Source organism: Accipiter gentilis, chromosome 22, assembly GCF_929443795.1.
Source record: "Accipiter gentilis chromosome 22, bAccGen1.1, whole genome shotgun sequence".
In the NCBI taxonomy this organism is placed as follows: Eukaryota; Metazoa; Chordata; class Aves; order Accipitriformes; family Accipitridae; genus Astur; species Astur gentilis.
Genome location: NC_064901.1, coordinates 12,490,208 through 12,512,154, shown reverse-complemented (window position 1 = coordinate 12,512,154; position 21,947 = coordinate 12,490,208). Strand labels below are relative to the sequence as shown.

Genomic DNA, 21,947 nt, shown 5'->3' with positions numbered 1-21,947 from the left:
ACATGCAACATGCAATAATTAGAGAGGCCTGAACATTAAATAATATATTTTTTGTTTGTTTAGAAAGGGGTTTATTCAGTTTTCTGAGGCTTGTTTTAAATAAAACGACATATTAAAAAACACCATATGAGCAGTACGAAAAAAAAGAACTTTAGTCATCACATTTTAGTATAAAAGTTCTGGTCAGTTAACTAAAAGAATTCAATGACAACATCAGTTGGTCTAATGCCATGATTCATATGGTCATACTTAATTCTAACCTAAACCCAAGTTAACATATCTAAATTCCTGATACCAGTAAACACCACCACTATATTTTGCCAGTTACTCTGTTAATATTTACAGTATTTTAGTATCTTCGGTATCCCCCCCCTCCTCTTCCACCATATGGATCACCATAGCCTCCCCTGCCACCATAACCTCCCCTGCCACCGTAATCTCCCCTGCCACCGTAATCTCCCCTGCCACCTTGGAAGCCACCTCCACCTCTTCCACCACCTCTGAAACCCCCACCTCCAAAACCACCACCTCCTCCTCCTCCTCCTCCTCTACCCCCTCCACCCCCCCAGTTGCCTCTTCCACCACCACCACCCCCACCTCCCCAGCCACCCCTTCCACCACCTTCTTGTCTTTTTTGCCAAGGAGGCATTTCAGGAGGAGGTGGTTCAATCTCTGTTGGTCTGCCTCCACGGTCAGGTACTCTCCCCATCAGAACCTATACAGAAAAATAGGTCATTTTTAGTTTAAAAAAAATAGTAATAACTTGAAGGGACACAGGGTTCTTCTCCTATGGACAAAGACATGCTGCCTGCTCTTTCCAGGAGGTAAGGTCCCCTCAGTGTGGAGCTTGACAGAAGAATCCCTATTTCTTGTCCTTGTAACTTGCCACAACACAACAGAACTCTGAAAGTGATCCCATTTTCCACCTGTAAAATTGAAATAACTTGCAACTAGCTAGCTCATGTTACTTTTGTGAAATCTTTATGAAGAAAACCACACGCATGTGAAGTATTAGTATTACGATAAGCAATACACATGATTCATATATAATACATATGAAAATAGAAATATATATTCATACAGAAAAGACTCCTTAAGATGCAGCTCTTCTACTTAAATTTCAAAGTTAAAGTTCAAACCTAATCAGCTGGCAGAAAACATAAACTGGCAAACTGACCTGCAACTCTAAAAGGAATGCCAGTTTGCCTTAGATTAGAAACTACTAACACTCAGTAGAGAGCTGGAACAGACAAAATACATAACATGCTGCAGTAACACTTTCAACAACAACAAAAAAAAGGGATCTTGACTTTGGTGGATATTACTCAGTGTACAAAAAGGGAGACTGTACTGGACGAAGTTTCACAAAACATCAAGTTAAAGAACAAAGAGGTATCCAAATAGGCCTTTTTGTCGTTGTTTTCGTATTTCCTAAACTCTCTGTGTGATGAATGTTAACATACTCTGGTCAGTCTCAAGCACTCCAATTAAAGTCCTCTCAAGGAAAAAAAGAAAAACCAAACAACTTTCTCTGACATCCTACAATAATTAAGAAATTTCATAATCTTTGGGGTCAAAACACATTAAAGGGTATCTAAATGATGCACAAAACTTTTTTAAAATCTGTAAATACAGGATTAATAAAACCAGGCTTAAGTCACCATTTGAATGGTGAAACTAACTTCACTACTTGCAAGCTTCAGCTTTTATCATACACAAGAAAGCAGTACAATATTGATTACTGTAGCCAAACCAAGTAATTTTACTTTGCAGCAAAATGACACTTCCACAGAAACTTTTGTGATTTTAATATACAGATAAACTAAAGATGCTAGTTTACAAACTGAACAATGTAATCCTTGCAAGAGGTAGCCCACGAGCTGCACCAGAAAGACTTACATGTATCCTTAACTTGATGTGTGCAGTTCCACTGAACTCAAGGTCATTTACACATACGTGTGTGTGCACGCATGCACACACATACACCCCCCACCACTGTTCCTTCTCATCTAGACTGCTGTTTCATTCTGCTGCATGACTGTATAATGAAGCTGCTGCAATGTTTACTGGAATGCTGCAAACCTTCCTTTCTTAAAGCACCAGGTATTTTGCAAAAAGAAATGAAAGTATTAAGAGTATAATTCTGGAATTACTTTTGATAGGTCTGTAAACTCCCCTGTCCTTTTATCACAACCCAGAAAGAAAAAGTATACCTTGTTGATCGCACAGACTGTATTTTCCCGTGTTGATCCACTACTTGTTCTTATGATCTTTGATAAATCTTCTCGAGCAGCAAGAAGGTGAGCTAATGTAATAGTTGACTTTGGAGATAATGCATAGCGCTTCGGCTGATAGATTCGTGCTATGTCATCTGTTTTTACCTAAATGATAAAATCAAACATAACTTAATTGCTAGGCATAAAACACACACACACACACACACACTTGCTGTAAACCATGTATTGGTTTCAGTAAGTTTCAGCTTGAACACAGGGTGTAATGTCTGAAGATCCGGGTTATCTTACAAAATACAGTGCCAGTTGTTACCAATTCTCTTCAAATTGATGGAGCTATTAAACATAATCAGCAGCATTTTTTGTACAACTGATGCTGAAACTTAGCACTGTTACAAAAGAAACTCTCCTATCCATTGGCATCAAACAGATTCTTTGATGTTTTCCAACATATCTAAAACCTAAATTTTAAGAGTCCAAACTGCTCTCTCAAGAGTTTTACATAGCCATATTCAATAGATCACTACTAAATGTGGTGAAAACAGAACAGCTTCAAAGTAAGGTCAATTTGTGGAAAAAAATTTAAAATGTATCAATGCAGCAAAACACTTGTGCAAGCCATGAAAAAGTGAGACTGAGAAGGGGAGAAAATAAGATTTTTTTCCAAACACACTTTGATGTTTCATTTGTTTAACAAAAAAGAAAAAAAAATAAACTTTCTGGGAACATCCAGAATGATCTTCAGAGTAAAAAAAAAAATAATTTGATCTTGGATGGACCAGACATCAGGTGCTGCTCCTTTACATGATTGTTTTGCTAGGGAATTACTACACCATTTATGGATCCATTTCAGTCTGCAAACTTACCCCTCTTGGGGACTTAACAAGTTAAAAAAAACCACCAAACAACCAACAAAAACAAACCACAAAAAATACCACACCATCAAAAGCAGAAAAAAGGTATCAATACCTATTTAATGGTGGGAAAAAAAGGCAAGCTAACAAATAAATAAAAAAGGACAACAATTTGCCTCTTGGCTTAAAAAAAAAATAAATTAAAATCTAAATTATATCAATGCCAAAACATTTTCAATCCCCAAAACCTTCTTAGAGAATATATTATATAGTGAGAGAATATATTATAAACAAATATTACTACAAGACAAATAAGGAAAAAAAGATTAAAAATCATATGTAATTTTGAATTAACACATAACCTTGTTATTTCTGTAACTACATAATATTTCACATCAACAGTCTTTATAAGTACCATCTTACTACATGATCATTAAAAATCTCTTTATTCTATTGTGAAAGTGCATTCATTGTTTTTCATGTTGTTTGAATGGAATAATACTAAGTGACTTAAAATTTTAGTCTGTTTCAGTCAGTCATCAGTTAACATCAACTACATTTTAGAAGCATACTTTAAATTTGAAAATACGTAGCTTTACTGGTACAGCTATCAGGAAGTTATACACATAGGGACATCTCCTGCCTTCTGTGACTTAAATGCCTTCTCCTTTTCCTGCCTTCTGTGACTTAAATGCCTTCTCCTTTTCCTTTCTTGCAGCATAAAAGCATTCACAACCCCTGCAGAAATTAAATAGCGAGCCATTCCAAAGCAGCACAGCAGCATCAAGACTCACGTCTTCCAGTGATACTTGAGCTTCACAAAACCGATTCTGTCTGCATGTGTCAAGGACAAATTGTGACACCAGAAAGACTTGTAACAATCCATAGTTTCAGCAAGCTTTCAAAGTTTTAAGACTTATCCATCTTAAGCTTTCTACACAAACCTTTGGAAGCAAAGTTGATCTTGTAGTTCATGAGCAAAACCATCTGCCTCCAGCTAGTACACATGTATATTCATCAAATTACAAACTTTTTGTATCTTATCTCACTACTCTCTTGGATAGAAACAATGTATATTTCTAGCTCAGAAATATCAGACTGGTTACAACTATTTTTTAACATACAGCTAGGAAATAGTACAAATGAAATGATCACATTTAAAATGATACCAGCAGAGAAAATCCAGGAGTGGTTTTGAATTTTTAGTCACTTGAAGGATTACAAGTAATTGTGTGCTTTTCTCATACAAGCTGCTAGTCAAATAACCTGTTCAACTGTCCATCTGTTTATTCAGTAACTTTGAATCCAAGATAGGTAGCAGTCGCTGTAATCTCACTGACTTTATGGGCAGTCACTCTCTGCACCCAATCTACATTAAAGCCCAGTGTTAGTCTTCCTCTGGCATCTGCATGAGAAATGCTGAGGTTCCCTCCTACTTTACTTGATCAGGGGGGTGTGGGTATAGGAAAGAAAAAGGGGAGATGTGAACTTATTAAATTGAGAAACCCCAACAGAGGATGCTAGAATTTATAATTGTAAAGCTATAAACAGTCACAAAGGATGGACTGTGCCATCTAATCCTTCCTCCTCCTCAATATCTAGGACTTGCATGTTACAACACGGGATGAGAAACTGGTTGGAAAAAAGACAACAGTAATGGAAGTGTATTTACATGGTATGTATATTCGGTACGAAGACCTGGAGAATTGTAGCAGACTCCCACCTACAGGAAGCAAAAAATACAGCAAGCTTACCTTTGCTCTATCAGACCAGCCAAAAGACTGTACTGTCACATCTAGCCTCTTCATTAACATACGTCGACGACATTCGTACTCACTGCGAAGGGCATCATTAATTTTTTCCAATCTTTCCTGGAGTGTTACAATAAGAGAGCCAAACATTCAAATCTATAAAGTTATAGAAGTCAATTTAAAGTTAACCCCATTCAGCAACTAAGATGTCTATCCGCAGGTGCCCACTATAAACTACATACAATTAGGGGTGCATCTGTGTAGTGCTACAGTAGTATGTATATTGAAAACATTTTGAAAGTTAGTAAATGGATGAATCAAGACAAAGTCTGTTTTACAATATAATTCTAGAAGTATCTGGTTAGCATTGTTAATATTTAGCAATAGAATTTTAGTGTTAATATTTAACAATAAAGTAGTGACTGTAAGATGGACAAAGTTAGATGAAGCCGTATGCATTAATTTGACCATCCTTTAAATACAGAAAAGAAATGGACAGGGTTTTTTTACCACTTGGTCAGAATTCAGAGGTTTTGTCAGCAGTGATTTCCCCACATGGTTATTTTGAACTTTTGAGAGAATGTCCTTTATCTGAAACGAAACACAGACTTCTCAGAACACAAGTGATATTTACATTTATTTCAGCACAATTTGCTGCCATCACTATTTGCTACTCGTAAGATCAAATATAGCACATTTGTTTTGGCAGATTCATAAAAATAGATATGCGTCTTCTGGCTTATCATCTGTTACAAAAAGAAGATTTCCTGAATACTTTCACTACATGACCGACCTCTATACAAAAATATTTTATGGCACACCACTTCTCCTCCCAGTTATAATACAACAGTATCTATATGGCAAATTTATCAAGTGCTTATAGGCAGTAGGACTAGTTAAACTACTCATTGTACTTATTATTAAGTGTTGTAACTACAACTAAGGAAATGTAACAACTGGAAGCTAGGAGTTCTGTTACCAAATGCTAGACTTGTCTACAAAAATCTGATGATGGGTGCTAGTAAGAAAGGCAGGAGATGCAATAGGTATGCGGTCATTCTGTCTCATTAATTTTCTTCTAATCTTATGACTGGTTCCATTTAACATTACGTTTAAGACTCCAAACTTACACAAGTCTGCATTCACTCCAAATCAGCCTTGCTCATACTTCTTCCATTAGTTTTTGCCCTCAATAATTGGGAACGAAGTATGCTCTCTCTTTCTGCCTTCCAAACTCCACTGCATTCTCCTCTCTCATTACAAGAAAACTCTACCTCCTCTCCTTGAAGGAACTTCCTTTGGCACAGCTCTTCTAAAACCGTTATCATGAATGTGCACAACACTCGTACATTACTATCCAGCCAACTGATTTTTCAGCTGGAGTAGACTGCGTGCATATTATTGTTCCTGCCAAGTTTTGCATGCAGTCTGATGGGGAGAAGAACTACATCTTAATTTACTTTTGTAAATAATTATGGGGAACCAAGTCAAACAAGACTAAAACTAGAGTTCATTTTCTTTTACATATCACAAGGAAGGACTGAGGTAGTGCATGATCTACAGTAAAACCTGTAGCTGAGGACAGCCATTAGATACATTTGCAAGGATTGTAAGACTTCACGTAGGCACACAGGGATTTACATTACATTTATCATAAAGGTATGGTTCAAAGCTCGCTCTTCCAGTATTATGTTAGTTCATCTTGTCAGAGTTCTGAGCTCTACATATTATAGAAATATCATTTCCAGTGATCACTATGAAAAAGACTCTAGGAGACAGAAATCAAATTCTAGAGCAGCTAGTTAATTGATTAAAGAAAGCTACTTGAAAAGGATACTTGATAAATCAACTCTCACAATTCAGGGTTTTCATAATTACCTCCCTTTCCTTTTTTTGCATATACCAAGGAAAGAATGTGATCTCAAATGTTGTCTGAAAACCGAGGTGCGTATTTTGTTCTTTTTACATCACCTTTGGGCAGTGCTGTGGCAAGTTAAAAACATAATACCCCCACAAAAAGTCTGAAGTTAAAAAATACTGTGCAGTGAGCAAATTATGGGAAAACAGTGTTTTGACTCCAGCAGAAACGACAACCTAGTAGTTTCTGAAAAGTGGCCATCTAGTTACTGTAATATTCCCTGCTATTATACTCCATCCATATCAAAAAAGAGGCTACAATAAGGGGTGAAGTTCAGTTTCATGTACCCTACTGATCCCTACACTCCTCTTCTCTGCTACTTCCTGCTCCTTTGCAACCTCTATTTGCTTTACAAAAAGCCCTCCAGGGTTGTCTGATGTGTCTGCCTTCTAGATGTACCTAACTTGTTTTGGTTTTAGTGAGGCATGTACATGATGCCTCTCATAATCTACTTCAAAATTCAAATGTACCTAAGCACAAACTATGCTTGAATTTAAATAAATGTCTGAAGAATCAAAAACTAAAGTTAATAATCAACAACGTAATAACATCAGCATGACAGCAAGAGATGAAGAAATCAGTAATTAGTATAGAAGAAGGAATAAACAGCAGATTAATTACAAATTCTATTAGGCAAGAGGTGTCTGTCCATATACCATTAAGGTCAGAAATATAACCTCAAAGGTTCTAAAGAGCTGAAAGGAAGAGAGTCTATCAAAATGAGACTGGCTGCTGCAAAAAACCCCAACACAACAAAATCAAAACAAATCCTCAATGTGATTTACAGCTATAGAGTGAAAGAAAATCTGGAAACCAGTGGTGCTGAACACTATCTAGAGATTAGAATTATTGCAAGTTTGCAGCTGCAAGGGCAGCCAAGAGGTAAATACAACACTGGGCTCCACATAAAAAAGCCATACATTCTGCCATCAGAAGTTGATAACAATTAAAAGACCTAACCCAGCACTGCGTGCTCCTGATTTCCATAAACTGAAAAATGAAAGGAAGTTTAGAGAGAACAGTTAAGGAAGAGAATCAGTGAAAATCAGAACTAGAAGAAACAAGAGCAGCTAAATGAAACAATCCTTTATTGACTGGGAAACTGCCCCCAGATTTCTACAACCTTTTCTTTCCAAGTTAAAGAGAATATCTATGTAATTTTATCCAGTGACAGGTTTAGTAACCAAGTGACATTTAAGGAGGAATCTTTTCACTGATGAACTGGTCTACGTTCATGTTTGTGACACACTGTAAAGTCATACCCAGATTACTGAATCTCTACTTTACTCCCTCACTCCCATCAGCAGGACTCTGAGGGGATATCCTACAGCTACAATGGTGAAATTACCTTAGCTGCCTTACAGTTGCAAAATACATCATCCAAACTTGACTGATGACAGGGCTATGAGCACAAGAGCTTTAACACACAACTGTCTGCCAGAAGACAAGAATACAACTGATGTGAGAATCTATGCTATAACCCACATTCCTAAACATGACAGTTGGCCTAGATTAAGAAGGATAAGCAGGAATTTAAAAAACCCACCACCGCCACCAAAACCCAGAAAGAAGTCTGTATGTGTAAGTGGGAACAATACCAAAAGCAGTGCCCAAATAAAACAGCAGTGAAATCATACTCATAGAAATGTAAAACAAATTGTAACAGCCGAATCATCCTAGAGTTCTCACACACTCAGCTGCAAAACCCAAACCACTTACTTAAAAGCTAAATGGAGATGAATATATTCGACTATTTGTGTAATAAATGACCTTGGTAACATTAAATATTTATGGGATTGCTTGGGAAGTTCACACACTCTAAAAATAGTTTAAAAACAAAGCAGTTATTGGATTTGTTTGAGACAAAAATATTGACTTAAAAATCTGTTGTATAAAAATACACAGTTATTCTACTGTTACCAAATAAAGCATATCTTTATATATTGAACATGACACTTCTTATCTGTTTTCTAAGTTTATACCCCTTAAAAAAAAATTTAGCTCACATTTCACTACCATGTTCCATGTATTTATTAATTATCTTTACCCTCTGTCAAAATAGAGCAATGATTTTTATGTTTAACGCCATTTGCACAGATAAACATCATATATGCCTGCACCTCCAGGGTTTCAAGACCTGGAGAGAGGTGTTATTTTTTTAATTTAAGTTAAACTATCACACTTTAAGGAAAGAACATTGTCTTAATTAGTCATAAGGTATACTGCACAATTGCAGAAAGATGACCTAAAATCTTAAGCACAAAATATTTTTAACCCATCCTCTGCAGATCATTTTAATTTTAATATTTATCTAACTTTAAAGACATTTTTGTTTGACCTTTACATATGGTGAACAGGACAACTCTTTTCATCTTGTTCCCTGCAACTACATTGATACTTAATGTACAGGCACCATTATGTCTGTAAAACTACTAAACACTAACAGTTAAAAGCAACATATTAACTTAAATATGAATAAATTCTAGGAAGTATTCCAAAATATTTTTAAAGATATTCTTCTCATATTTCGCTTAAATCTTATTTTAGCTTAGTTTTGATTTAATTTCTTTGGTAACTCTTTATAGTTTCTTTTCATCCTCGACTATTAGTGGACTATTTTTCACATATTAGAAAACAAATACTGTGGGCAAAAAAAAATTTAGAAGTCTTTCAAATAATATCATATCAAGAAGTCTTTCAAATAAACAGTATTAGAATGTCACTTTGTAATTAGGCTATAAATGTACACTATCTTGACTGGAAAAAAGCCAGATGTGAGGATGAGTTACAAGGCACAACACCGGCATAAACTTTTCTGAATCTTTCATCAATGTTAATTTAGAATTATGGGGGTTTTGGTACTAAATTTCAGAATGCCTCCCAGAATTACCCTTTGTAACTTTACAAGGGAACAGCATCTTAAAAAACCAAAAAATTACTGTTAGTTTTTCAGTGCTATACAGTAAAATAAAATATATTTAGTGGTAGGAGGCTGTAATGCTGTCAATTCATCTCTCAAATTTTCTATGTATGTTGATAACCACTATCCCAATTTATTACAGGAAATGCAAATTTAAAAGGTACTTTCTACGATTGCATATTCAAAGTTTGAGCTACTATAAAACTCATAGTTTGAAGGAAGAAAGCAATCCTGATTTTATACTAGTCTTTTAAATAAACTGAAAAACTATTAAAAACAATCAATGTTCTAACATTTCATACCAAAAATACAATGTGTGATCTGTCCCTTTGGTAGATTGCTGCTGCACAGCCAAACTATTCTCAGAACTATTCCCACAGCTACTGACAATGCTGAAGATGCTAGACAGAGACAAAGAGTAGACATGTTGAAATGCTGTAGATATATTTGCAAATTCAATAAAAATACTAGATTGGTATGTAAGTTTGTATTACAAATTATATAGTGTAATACTAAAAATCAGCAGTGCAATTTTACATAGAACCTAAGTAAATCAGAAACAACAAAGTATCTGGGAAAAGAAATTGATCATTTCAAGTGAGTTTTTGTGAGAATCTAAAAAAAAAGTTACAAATGGCACTCAAAAAAATGTTTACAAAGCCCATGAATTCCAGTTGGTGGTATCAGCTACATCAGATGCAGCTACATCTACAGATGTAGGTGTCTAACTTTGTACTGTATCAAAATAACTCTGAACCTGTCCTATATTAAAGTAAGGGATGAAGGACAAGGAAACATATAGTAGAAATTCTACAAAATCTCCTAGCAGGTAGGAAAAAAAAATTCCTTTGTTTGTAAGGGATGAAACGTGCAGAGAACAAATTACACTATTAATTTGGAGTCACAGAAGATGAATGAAATAGTTCATCTGTATTGAAGTGAGTATAAGTGGTGTAACCATTGTGGAATTGACAGACCTGAAACCATCACAAAATAGCCCAGGCACTATTATTAAAAAAAAAAATAAAAAAAAAAATAAAAAAAGGCAACATGCCTTGAAGATTCTGCTCATTTTAGTACTTAGGAAGCCTGTGATTCTATCTGAAAGGAAACCTTGGACTTTCCAAAAGGTGGCAGGTACCAGGAGTCTAGTAATTCAGAGAAAACTTTCTAGACTCTATGTGCGTGTGAAGGAACTGGCCCACTAGCTCTGGTCTTGCTGTCCTGCAATTGCCAAACTACAGTCCTACCCCTTTAACATGGGATGAAACTAAATCTGTACTCAAGAAGTGAAGCAAGGAAGTCTGCAAGGAAGGCCACTGCCCATGGCTGCAGCCTACAAACCCACATGGGTGTAAACACAGCTAACACACACGGAGGGCGATCAACAGTACTCGGCAAGTTTCAATCAATCAGTTATTAGCTGGAACTCTGACATTTTAATCCTCAGAAAACAGCGCTAGAATTGTTTCTTCATCCTTCCAAAAATATTTAATGGAAAGACTGGATATGAAGATTTTGTTAGAATTAAATAGATCAAGCACATTTAATAGCGCTGGAATAGGCATTTTCACCATCACCAGGACGCTGCTTTTTATAAATGAATTTATTAAAGGTTTCATCTTGTCACACAAAAGATGTACAGATGTAAGAAAAATCATGCAAGTAACAGGTCCTCTCCCCAAAACCTCAAAATCTTCAACTGCCCACTGGCCAATGAGAATAAGAGAAGGAAGAAGGAAAAAAGAAGCATAATCACGTATAAACTCAGACTCAGCAACAGAGGGAGATTCATTCCATGTATCTCCCATAATTCTTAAAGGGGATCAGTCACCCACTCTCTCCTCAAATACTAGGGAGAAATAAAGAGCACAACTTTTAGCTGCCTGACAGAGAAGATAAATTCCACTCCAAGAGCCTATTTATATTCTGCAGTGAGAAAGTCGGATTAAGGATCACATCAGTGAAACGAGTTAGAAAGTGGTGGGACACAACTGAAAGAACTATCCTATTGAGTAAGGTTTAAGTTGACTTATTCGCTGGCTATTGGTAATTCAGGCATTTTCATCCTCTTCTGCAATTAAGGAAACGGCACTAACAAATCAATACTTGCAATTAAGTCACAAATCAAAAAGTAAAAAATTAGGTTTTGGATATTAAATTTAAATAGATGCCAGAAATTACTACAAGTACATAAATGCACAATCAGTTATTACCCAAAGTCTTCTGCTTGCTGCAGCACATTTGAATGGGTAACAGGAAAACCAGGTTACTTCAACTCGTACCTTAAATTGGCACAGCCTCATCAGATACACTGCAGTTCTCAGGGAAATGCTGAAATACTTCACCTCATAACAAAAACAGTTTAACTTAAACACTAAGCTGGTTTTCAGAATAAAAATTCCTTCGCACTTGTCAGATAGGGCTTTTACAGATTAGACTGTTGGGCCCTTAACTCTAAGATAAATGCTTACAGAGATAATGCTTGCAGTTTAACAGTAGAGAGAACACATGAAAGCCCATACCTTTTGTTCCACGTTGGTTAACAAGGGAGGAATATCAGAAGACGAGGAGTTTGGCAGGCCGAGTGCATCGCAAATAGCTTGCACTTCCTGATAAATTTCATTGTGCTTTTCCAAATGAGAGCCTTTAATTTGCTTGCTGTGCAGTATCTTTAAAGCCTGAAGTTCTGTACTTAGAAATACTAGAGAGAAAAGTGTCATAATGGCAGATTTAGAGACACTTGAATATTTCTGCATCCACATTCTCACATACAAATACAATATATGCATTTATAACAAGACCATGATAAAAGGGAGACTCTTTCTCAGTTCTCTCCTGGACAGGTCAGTATCAGTTTCCCATTCTTTATCTGAACTAACTCTAACCTGACTTCCTATCGTCAGTCTACACATCATATTTAACTGCTTAACCCACTTCTACCACCAGACCCCTACTTCCTTGGCTAGTTTCGTATTATCACACTGGTTCCTGCTGCTACTCCTTTGTCCAAGTCCAGCTTAAACCTAGACTTTGCTTCTCTCAATCCTGCTTTCAGCACTTTCAAATCACGTAGCATTTTCTTTTAAGCTTCCCAGAAACCTCTCAGAAACATGGGAAGCAAGGTCTCGGTTTCAGCTGAGCTGGAACTGGATCAAGAGAGGGATCAGGAGGCTTCAGTAGGTTGAATCATACTTCACAAAGTAATTTTCGTTTCTACTAGAATAGTTTTTTCATAGTTTTCTATTTTCCACTTCTGCAAAAGTGATCTGATGCACGTTTAACTAGGTTGTAATAATTGTACACATATACTTAAATACACATAAATAAATATTTAATGTAAATTGTACATAACGATAGAGCATGCACATAAAATACTGTATTATAAATGGGAAAAATGGTTATAACTTACAGAGGAGTTTAAGACAATCTTCTTTCTCTCTTAATCTGTCCTTGATGTCTCCAGATATGAGTGAAGAATACGGGCAAGCCATTTCTCTCAGAAAGCCACTAATCTCAAGCTGTAAACTCTCTATATCTTTATCACCTATGGGAATAAATAAATACAAAGCTAATGGCATTTAACAGAAACATCAAACTGTAATCTAATTTTCTTAACTTATACATTTAAATTGCAGGTTTCAATAGCCCAAAGATTTACCACCTACTACCCTAGTAACACTTTCTTTGTTCTCAAAGTCCTACATAGAAGCAGACAAGCCTTTCAATAGCTACAGCAATATTGTACTCATGCGTTGAACGAGAAAGTGATGCTACAGCAGCAGTCTTTGAAGACATGAATGCAAATGAACATCACAAGGAAGTGAACAGCTTATGTCACAAAACAGTGTATCAATGTAACTAACTTTCTGATGAACAAGTTACAGGAGTCATAAGCCCATTATTTTCAATGGTTGTTTTTAGTTTCACTACTTTTTTGTGAAAACATAAGCGATATAAAGTCTCATCCAAGTTCCAGCACTCAACAGAAAGACCCAGGTCGCGCTAACAAGCAACTTCTGTATCTACAGACAGTGCTGAATGGAACACTGCATTGGACCAACCACCTGAAAATACCATGAACTGTAATTTAAGCCATCAAAATATGATTACATATAACAACCACTTATACGATGTATGAATGTACTTTTCATATTTATGCAGATCTAAAAAAACCCCAAAGCACCTTTTTTTTTTTTCCCCTTTGAAAGATTCAAGAGTTGCATACGTGCAAATATCAGCCTCAGTTTGGCTACCTTTCAGCTACCTCCTGAACTTCAACCTAGCTGAACAACATGGGCCTAAATCTACTGAACAAATACTAAATTGCTTTAATAAATTAACATTCGTATACCATCTGTGGAAGTGATGCTTTCTTCCATATTACAAAGCGACTTTATTTGGGAACCTAACCAGACGCAAAGCTCAAAAAATTCTGGTGAAGACAATCCATTTTCTGCTGCTTTGTTCAGGGCTTCCTCCTCCAACAGGGGACCCGTGTAACTGCACGGAGAGATAAACATTAGTGATAAGAAGCAAGTTTAACATAAAACGTACACATTTTAAAATCATTTCTCTACAAGCCGGATAGAAAGAAATTAATCTTTGCAAGTTACTTTTGTCGAGGAATAACTCGGACGCTTTTTAAACACACCAAAAAAAAAAAAAGAGTGGTAATTTATAAACAAAATGGTTTGTCAGAAAACGGGAGGCAAGCATTTTCACGTATCCCACGTGTATCTGAACACAGAGTTTCACGTCTCCGTGCATGCTAAACAGACAAGAACAGAAGTATCAATTCAAGTGGCTAGTCAAGCAACAACCCACTGCCCTAGAGCACGGGCAACAAGATAACTCAAAATTAAGCTAATTGTACACCGCGGCCGCTCAGCTGCATCTGAAGCCCCTCCAGCTGAAGGAACCGGGCGGGCGGCCCGGCCGGCGGCAGCGCCGGCCCGGCCGGCGGAGCTGCTGCCCCGCCACCCCCGCCCGCTCCCGGGCGAGGCAAGAGGCCCAACCCCGGCCGCCGCCGGGCCTCCCCCGCCACCCGCCGGAACGCGGGGCCGGTCCCTCCGCCGCCGCCGCCCCCCCGCCTCGGCCACCTCGGCCGCCGCCGCCGCCGCCGCGCTCCCGCTCCGCTCCCCTCCGCCTCCGGCCCGGCCTCCCGCCGGCGGCGAAGGGGCCCCGCTCCGCGCACGGCCGGGCGGCGGCGGCGGGCTCCCCTCTGCCCCTCGCCCCGCGAAGAGGGAGCCGCTGCCCGACTACCCCAAGGCCTCCAGCGCGTCCAAGATGTCGCACTCCATCTTCACGCCGGGCGCCAGCTCCCTCATGCCGGCACCGCGGCTCGCCGCCGCGCCGCGCTGTGCCCTCCTCAAACCGGCCCTCCGCAACCCGCGCCCGCCGCTGCGTTCCGCTGCCGCCGCGAGGCCCCGGGGCCCGGCGGGAGGCCCCGGCGGGAGGGAGGCTGCCCCCGCCCCGTCTGCCGGCGGCTGCCTTCCCCGCTCGGAGGGGCTGCGGGGCCGCCCCGTGCCACCGCGCCGCACTCAGCTGGAGATGCCGGCCCTCGCTTCCCTCCCTTGCCGAGGAGCGTCCGAGCTCTCTCACCCCTCCCCGGCGGGGCTCGTCTCCGGGCCCCACGGCCGTCGCTGCTGCCCTGCTCGGCATTCGGCCCCAAACCACTGCCCGCCGCAGTCGGCTCGGCCGTCACCTACCCTCCTCCATCAGGTACCAGCCACCTGCACAAACACAGGGCCGGCGGAGACCGCGGCCGCCCTTTCGGCCTCCGGACGCGGCTCCTGCCTGGGGAGGCAGCTCCGCCACCCGCAGGCCCGTCCAGCCGGCCCCACGCCTCGTCTGGGACGTGGTTAACAAAAGCAGGTTTTTAGGCCTGGACCTCTGCAGTGTTGCTGGGATCTCTCTGTGATTTCGAACTGTGGAATTCTGCCCGAGGCCGTGCAGACCACGACTGCAGGGCGCCCGTCGCCCTGATTTTCCACTCTGGGGGCGCAGGCCTAGCGGGGACCAGCTCCCGGAGCCCGTCTGAACTTAAAATCCAGGCTGTTCGTGATATTTTTAATGAATTGCGGAGGGAAGCTGCGATAGGTGGGTTGCGTTGTACTGACACGCGCAATGGTACCGGCCACGAGCGTGACCAAGCCTGAGCTCCTGCCTGAGGAATGCGGGGTTTCCAGCTGGATGTGGCCGTTGTGAGGAAGGCCTTGGAAGCGGCATACAGCTTTGTAGCCTGTGAGGGATTGTGTGCTGCACGTAATAGAGTGGGGTGACCCGCTGTGTCTCCCTGAGCACGTCACTTTCCAGCCCTATGACCTGCAGGGATTTCCAGTTCCAGTACTATTAGACCTATTAATTGGAAAACTGGAAGGCACGTCTCCCAAAACCTGTGACTTTGTCTGATCTTTGATTTTCTTTTGTCTGCTATTTTGAGATGTCTGGGTTCTCATTTCCAAGCTTTTCTTAGCGACGGCAATGTTGAGAGAGAGACATAAACTAGCACCAGCTTTTTTTGTCTGTTTGGTCCCAAACTATCTGTCTTTTAATGCTCACTCACAGCCACTTCTGGTGAAGCATTCCTCAAGTTCCCTCTAAAACAGTATTGCTACATTACCTCCTCAGAGTTTTTCATTTCATCTAGCTCAGCCATAGACTCTTTATCTTTCCTATTAACTAGAAGGAAAAGTCTGCTTTTTATTTATTTATTTTTTTTTTTAACCAGTGTTGTCTTATATGGGCCTTCAGAAAATCCAGTGCCTGAATCTGTGATGAAGACCTGTAAAGGTGCGCAATCAGATTGAAGTAATTACAACACAGATATTCTTAATAAGTGAAATCTCCACAATTTTTGAAGCAACTATTTTGAATTATTTCCGTTTAGCATATAGATGTGGCTTTACTGGTACTAAGCTTTAAAAGAAATGGGAATCGGGACAACCATGACGTCTTCCCACACACACAGACAGAAATCTAGAAATTAAAAAAAAAATATTTATGGCAGCTGGGGGAAAAAGAAGAGCATCTTAAAGTCTGACAGGCTTATGTTGACCATATGATGTGTATCGGTGCCAGTAGCTCACTGGTCTCTTTCACGACTGTCAACCGTGTCTTGCTCCATATAACTGAGCTTTAAGAGGGCTTTTATTACAAAGGGGTTAACATAATAATTTCTCTAAATGAAGCAGCATGCATCTGAGAGCAGAGATTCTGAAAGTAAGAACTCTTACTCCTCTTTAAACAGCATTAATGTCTAATTAATAGAGCATCCAATTAATTAATAAAGTAAGAAAACAAGATATGCAGAAAAAGACAGAAATAGCCAGTTTTCTTTCCCTTTCTTTTCTAAAGTTGTATATTTATGCTACCCACAGTGAATCATCACTGTACAGTTCTGAGAAACTGAGTAGTTTTCATATCAGCCAACAGTGCATGCTAAGGAAAAGAACTGGGAACAACTGGGAGTGAAACTAGCATAACATAATCTAGCAAAACTAAAAAGTAATCTGGTAATTTAAGAGGTACTGTGTGGTACAAGTAGATGGCAGCATTATTCCCTGGGTCTCTGTAAATTTTCCTACATGCTGTAAATGTATTTTGCTAATTTATGTTACAGGACAATAGATAAACCAGTAATTTCTCCCACTGTCTTTTGATAACATTGCATATATATGATAGCCAAGCACATGCATCAATCACTGTTTTAATTCCACAAGATTTTTTTGAAAAATCCTAACTTTTCTGTATAGTGGAGATATTACATATATGAGGAAATACAAGTCTGAATTTCACAAATTGTGTCTTGAGACCCACAAGGGAAAGACATTTTTGGTTGTGATCATATACTTAGGTGGCCTAATACCTTCTCACAACTTTGCCATTCACTCAGTCCACAACTTTCTCCATGTCCATTCCTGAGTTTCCCATTCCTGGGGGAGGAACAAAAATTGTGATAAAGCTGGCTAAAAAATATGTTGTAGCAGCCTACTCCCACGGGAGTGGACTTTGCCATTGCCCCATGCCCTTTGTAATACGCAAACAAGAACACCAAAGGATGAGGTCTCAGCATACAGCCATTACTTTCACGTGAAAGGTGTATATGGCTTCAACTAGGTCATCAGCGCCCTAGAGCTTTTTGGGTTTTGTCAGGATTTCGTTTTCACTAGTCTACCAGTTAGCCGTCTTCCTCAGCAGTCAGGTAAGTCCTGCACGAGGAAGGAGTAGAAATGCATAGCCAAGGTTAGAAAATGAAGATAGCACTGGATCAGCACTGACTTGAATCAATGTGAAATGGCATCTTGATGGAGCATGCAGCTGCGGCTGTCTACACCTCTCTTAAATACGTTGGAAAGTACCCCGCGTCGAAAGCAGGATGAAGATAGGAATTTGGGGGATAGGTTTTCTGCCAATTCATATTAAACCTGTACAACTACAAGTTGCCTGTAATCTTACTGAAAAACAAACCCACATAACTCAATTTTCTATTGATGTTACACTAAGGTGAATCTCAAGTACTCACCGAACTACTTGCATGAATCGGACAAGTCATATGTTGTTACGCTATTCAAAACTGCTCGAGAAGTGTTCCTATTGCCGGGGGTGCAGATAGGCACCGGGCATTCTCACACTGCTTAATGGCAAGGGTGGGGTGGAAGGGTCCTGCTTACTGCTGCAGCAGAGCGGTCGCCTCCTGGTCTGCACTGCCAACCAGGCAGGCTTTCGGTTGTACGTGGTATGTACAATCTATCTGCTTTTAGCAGGGAAAGTAAAACTGCCCACAGGTACGCTAGCTGCACGTTTCAAAAGATTCAGTTGCTTTGTCCTCCTCAGCACAGGAATAAAACCCCAGATCCTCTGAATTCAAATGAAGGGGAGACAGACTCTTTTTTAATGCAGAAGAGGTACAAATAATTTGTACTACTAAGAAACGTTTAGCAGGCAATTATTGACCACTAGAGGGGCTCATAGGAGTGGAGAAGAACTTGAATATGCTACATAAATGCTTTCCTCTAGCACAAACTTGCCTATGTGCGATGTTGTACTGTTTGTGCACAGTTTAAAAACGATTGAGAAAAGACAGCACTTTATGCATGCTTAAGTCAATATAAGAAGCTTATATTAACTGAGTTTAAAACAGATCAATAACAGGTTTAATTGTTAAAAATGAAATAACTTCTTTACACAGATTTTCTTTCATCAGTTTAAATTAACAGGTTAAACCTGTTCAGCTTCCATCTGTAAAAAAAGTACTAGCTGTTCTTTTTATCTATTAAAAAAGAATAGGCACTGTTTTTCAGTCTTGCTGACATTTAAACAAGTATAGCTTGCTTGTTTAAAACCTAACGTTAGATTGCTTTTAATCCTTCTGTAAACTCCTTCTTATCATTAAGGATGATTTGGGAGTACCCACCCCAGGCAGTATCAACTTAGTTACATCACTGTGGAACAGGACTGCAAGTTAAAATTGATCTATACGTAAATTACATCAATCTTGCGAATAAAGTAGATATGAATGATGGGTATACTAACTTCACTGAACCTGAATGGACTTACACTAGCTACAAGAATCCTGCCCATGAATTTAAGGGCTACCCCACAGAAATTGAAGCTGACCTCCCATCATAAACATTTGATTTAGAAATCACCCTTCTAACATCTCCCAGGCCAAACCAAGCCACCTGAAGTATTGACATCAAATTTTTCAATCCAAAATGAATTATTTTGAGAAATTATGCAGAGTGATAAATTCTGCAGAATGAAAATTTCGATGTCTTGAAAATGGACTGCTCTCAAACTACTTTCTTGGGGCTCATGTCTCTGCACAGATGGTGGGGGGGAGGTCACAACCAGGCAGTCATCAACAGCTTGCGCAATGACTGCAACATACTGACTGACTAGTCCTCTTTTTCCAGTACTTCTTGCCTAAGGAGACAGTGGCTTCTCACTGTCCTTGCGTTGGAATAAAATTAATAAGGCACAGTGTAGCTCTGTAATGTTATGGACTTAATTGCACATAGCTGAAGTTACCGAGATTTTTGTCATTTACTTTAGAAGGAGTAGGTGTGGAATCTAAATATTTCAGTGAGATGTGCTCGTACCTTTTAGCATCACTGGTAAAAATAAATAAATCCTCGCAGACCAGGCATTTACATTTATTTGCTTCTGTTTTTTCTAGTGGTGCATTACAAGAGAAGTGTTATGACTATTGAAAGAACCTAGATTTCTTTTTGCTTAAATGGAGTCTCACACTGAATATATTAATACACAACAATATAGCAAAAAAGGTGTTGACCGTGAGGAGCTTTACAAAAGGGGAAGCTGAGCGACTCGTGGAATTGCCAGCACCTTTCACCTCTGTCAGGGGACTCAATTTAATTGTCTTCTCACTACCAAGATAATCGTTACACCTATTTACTTCTGCAGTTTCTCATGGATTTTTTTAAAGACAAAGTGAGAAGAAGATTTAGTCTGTAGGTGCCCAGTGAGCATTTGTCTGCAGAAGAGGCTGCTGAATACTGGTCATAATTTTGTGGACATTATTCCATTATGAATGAGACTGAAGCCTCAAACTAGCGCAACATATTAAGTGAGCAAAAAAAGACAGGCCCGCAGTAAGTCTGGCCCCTGCTACAGCAAATGTTCAGCCTGGCAGGACAAAGCAATGAATATTCCAAGTTCATATTTCTCATTCTTTTAAAAATAAACTGTGCCCGTTTTGCTCTTCAGACCATATGGCATGAATCATTTCGGTGAAGCATTCATCACATCATGATTTGCACTGACATTATTTCTTAGAAGTTAAGTGGTGGGGCTTCACTGTGAGGAGCTTCATGTATTACAGCCGTTCTCTGTTCGCTTTCACTTGTTTCCCTGCAAGGTAACTTTATTAATCTCAACTCAAAAGTAGAGTTACAGGAGTGAAAAACCAAGCACAAAGTGTTCCTGCTTTTAGGTTTTTTTTGGTTGAAAACGAATCTCCTGATAAATGTACACAAACTTTTATTTTAAGCTTTTATACTCATGTGTGATGTAGTCATAGGTGCCTGTTTCATACTTACTCTGTTTTCATTTTAAGAAAGTACAACAAAGTCTTATGATAGTTCTTATGCAAATACCAATTTAATTAAAATATGCTGAATATTTAAATGGCGAAGAAGGTATGTGACCAGGTGTGCGAGTTGTCTAAGAGGGATTATCTGAGGTCAGAAACCTACTACCGAGTCCCCACAATCTATGTCACTAACACTAGAAGCCTGCAGAGTTCTCCAGGAAAGCATGTGTGCAAGGGCACCACAGATGCTATGCTGCCTCCATAGGGAAACCAGGCATATAGATTTGCAAAAGCTTCCTCTTTCAGCTCACTTTTTTTTTTTTTTTAGCAGTTACCTGTTTCTTTATTCCATGAATTTGCCACAGTTAAGTGAATTTTCTGTGGTTTTTTTCCTATTAGCTTCTTTCTGATGAGGAGAACAGAAGCCAGAGAAAGGAAGATCTTTTGCAAATACCGAGACAAAATTATTACCCTGCTAGTCACGTACGCAGTGTGACCTTGGGAAATCACTTTAAAACTCTTTGTGCTTCAGGTGTAAAAAACAGTGTTATCTGGGTACTAAAGAGAGTAGGCCAGAACTTAATAAATTTAAGAAATAATAATAATCATCATACTCTCCTCAACTGATAAAATGTGACGTATCAGAATATCTGTCCTAGTTAAAATAAAAGACAGGAAACATGCGATATTATTAAATGATGGGAATAGTTTACTTCTAGAAAAAAATCCAAATCAAAACATCATAAAGTGGCAAATGTTGGGTCTTGAATGTAAAGCTGAGACTTTCAAAGTATGAGACATCCATTCCACTGGGGCTTGACTCACAAGTCATACTTCACAATTTGTAGCAAAACTGGATTCTTAACATATTGGAATAAAGATTTTTAACAAGCTTCCATCTGTTAAACCAGCAAGCTGGCTTGGTCTGATCATGCTTGCTGTTTTAATAAATAGCCAGCATCATTTTTCAAACCACAGCTTTCAAATGAGTTTGGAGGATTTCAACTTGCACTAGTTGTGGCCAGTCCTGAAAGGTTTACATTGCTTGTACGTTTGGAGGAGCTTACACCAACCACAGAGGGGGACCAACCTTACGGCCCGGTGGCTTGGAAGAAAGGCATACCAGTGCCATTTAGGAAGGGAGGGCTGAGAAGTGGCCTCAGGATAGCCACTTCCTTGACTAATGGTATTGCAAATGAGACGTAATTGGT

The 21,947-nt window shown here is 39.2% G+C and overlaps 1 protein-coding gene across 1 annotated transcript; it reads right to left on the bottom strand.

Annotated features, from left to right (window-relative positions):
• Positions 1 to 40: 40 nt before the first annotated feature.
• FAM98B (family with sequence similarity 98 member B) lies at positions 41 to 15,118 on the bottom strand. The gene is made up of 8 exons (XM_049825935.1): positions 14,943 to 15,118; positions 14,032 to 14,180; positions 13,090 to 13,224; positions 12,203 to 12,381; positions 5,350 to 5,430; positions 4,843 to 4,959; positions 2,214 to 2,381; positions 41 to 715 (listed from the first exon to the last, which is right to left on the bottom strand). The coding sequence occupies exons 1-8, from the start codon at positions 15,005 to 15,007 to the stop codon at positions 350 to 352; spliced, it is 1,260 nt and encodes a 419-aa protein (XP_049681892.1). The 5' UTR covers positions 15,008 to 15,118; the 3' UTR covers positions 41 to 349.
• Between the last annotated feature and the right edge of the window lie 6,829 nt (positions 15,119 to 21,947).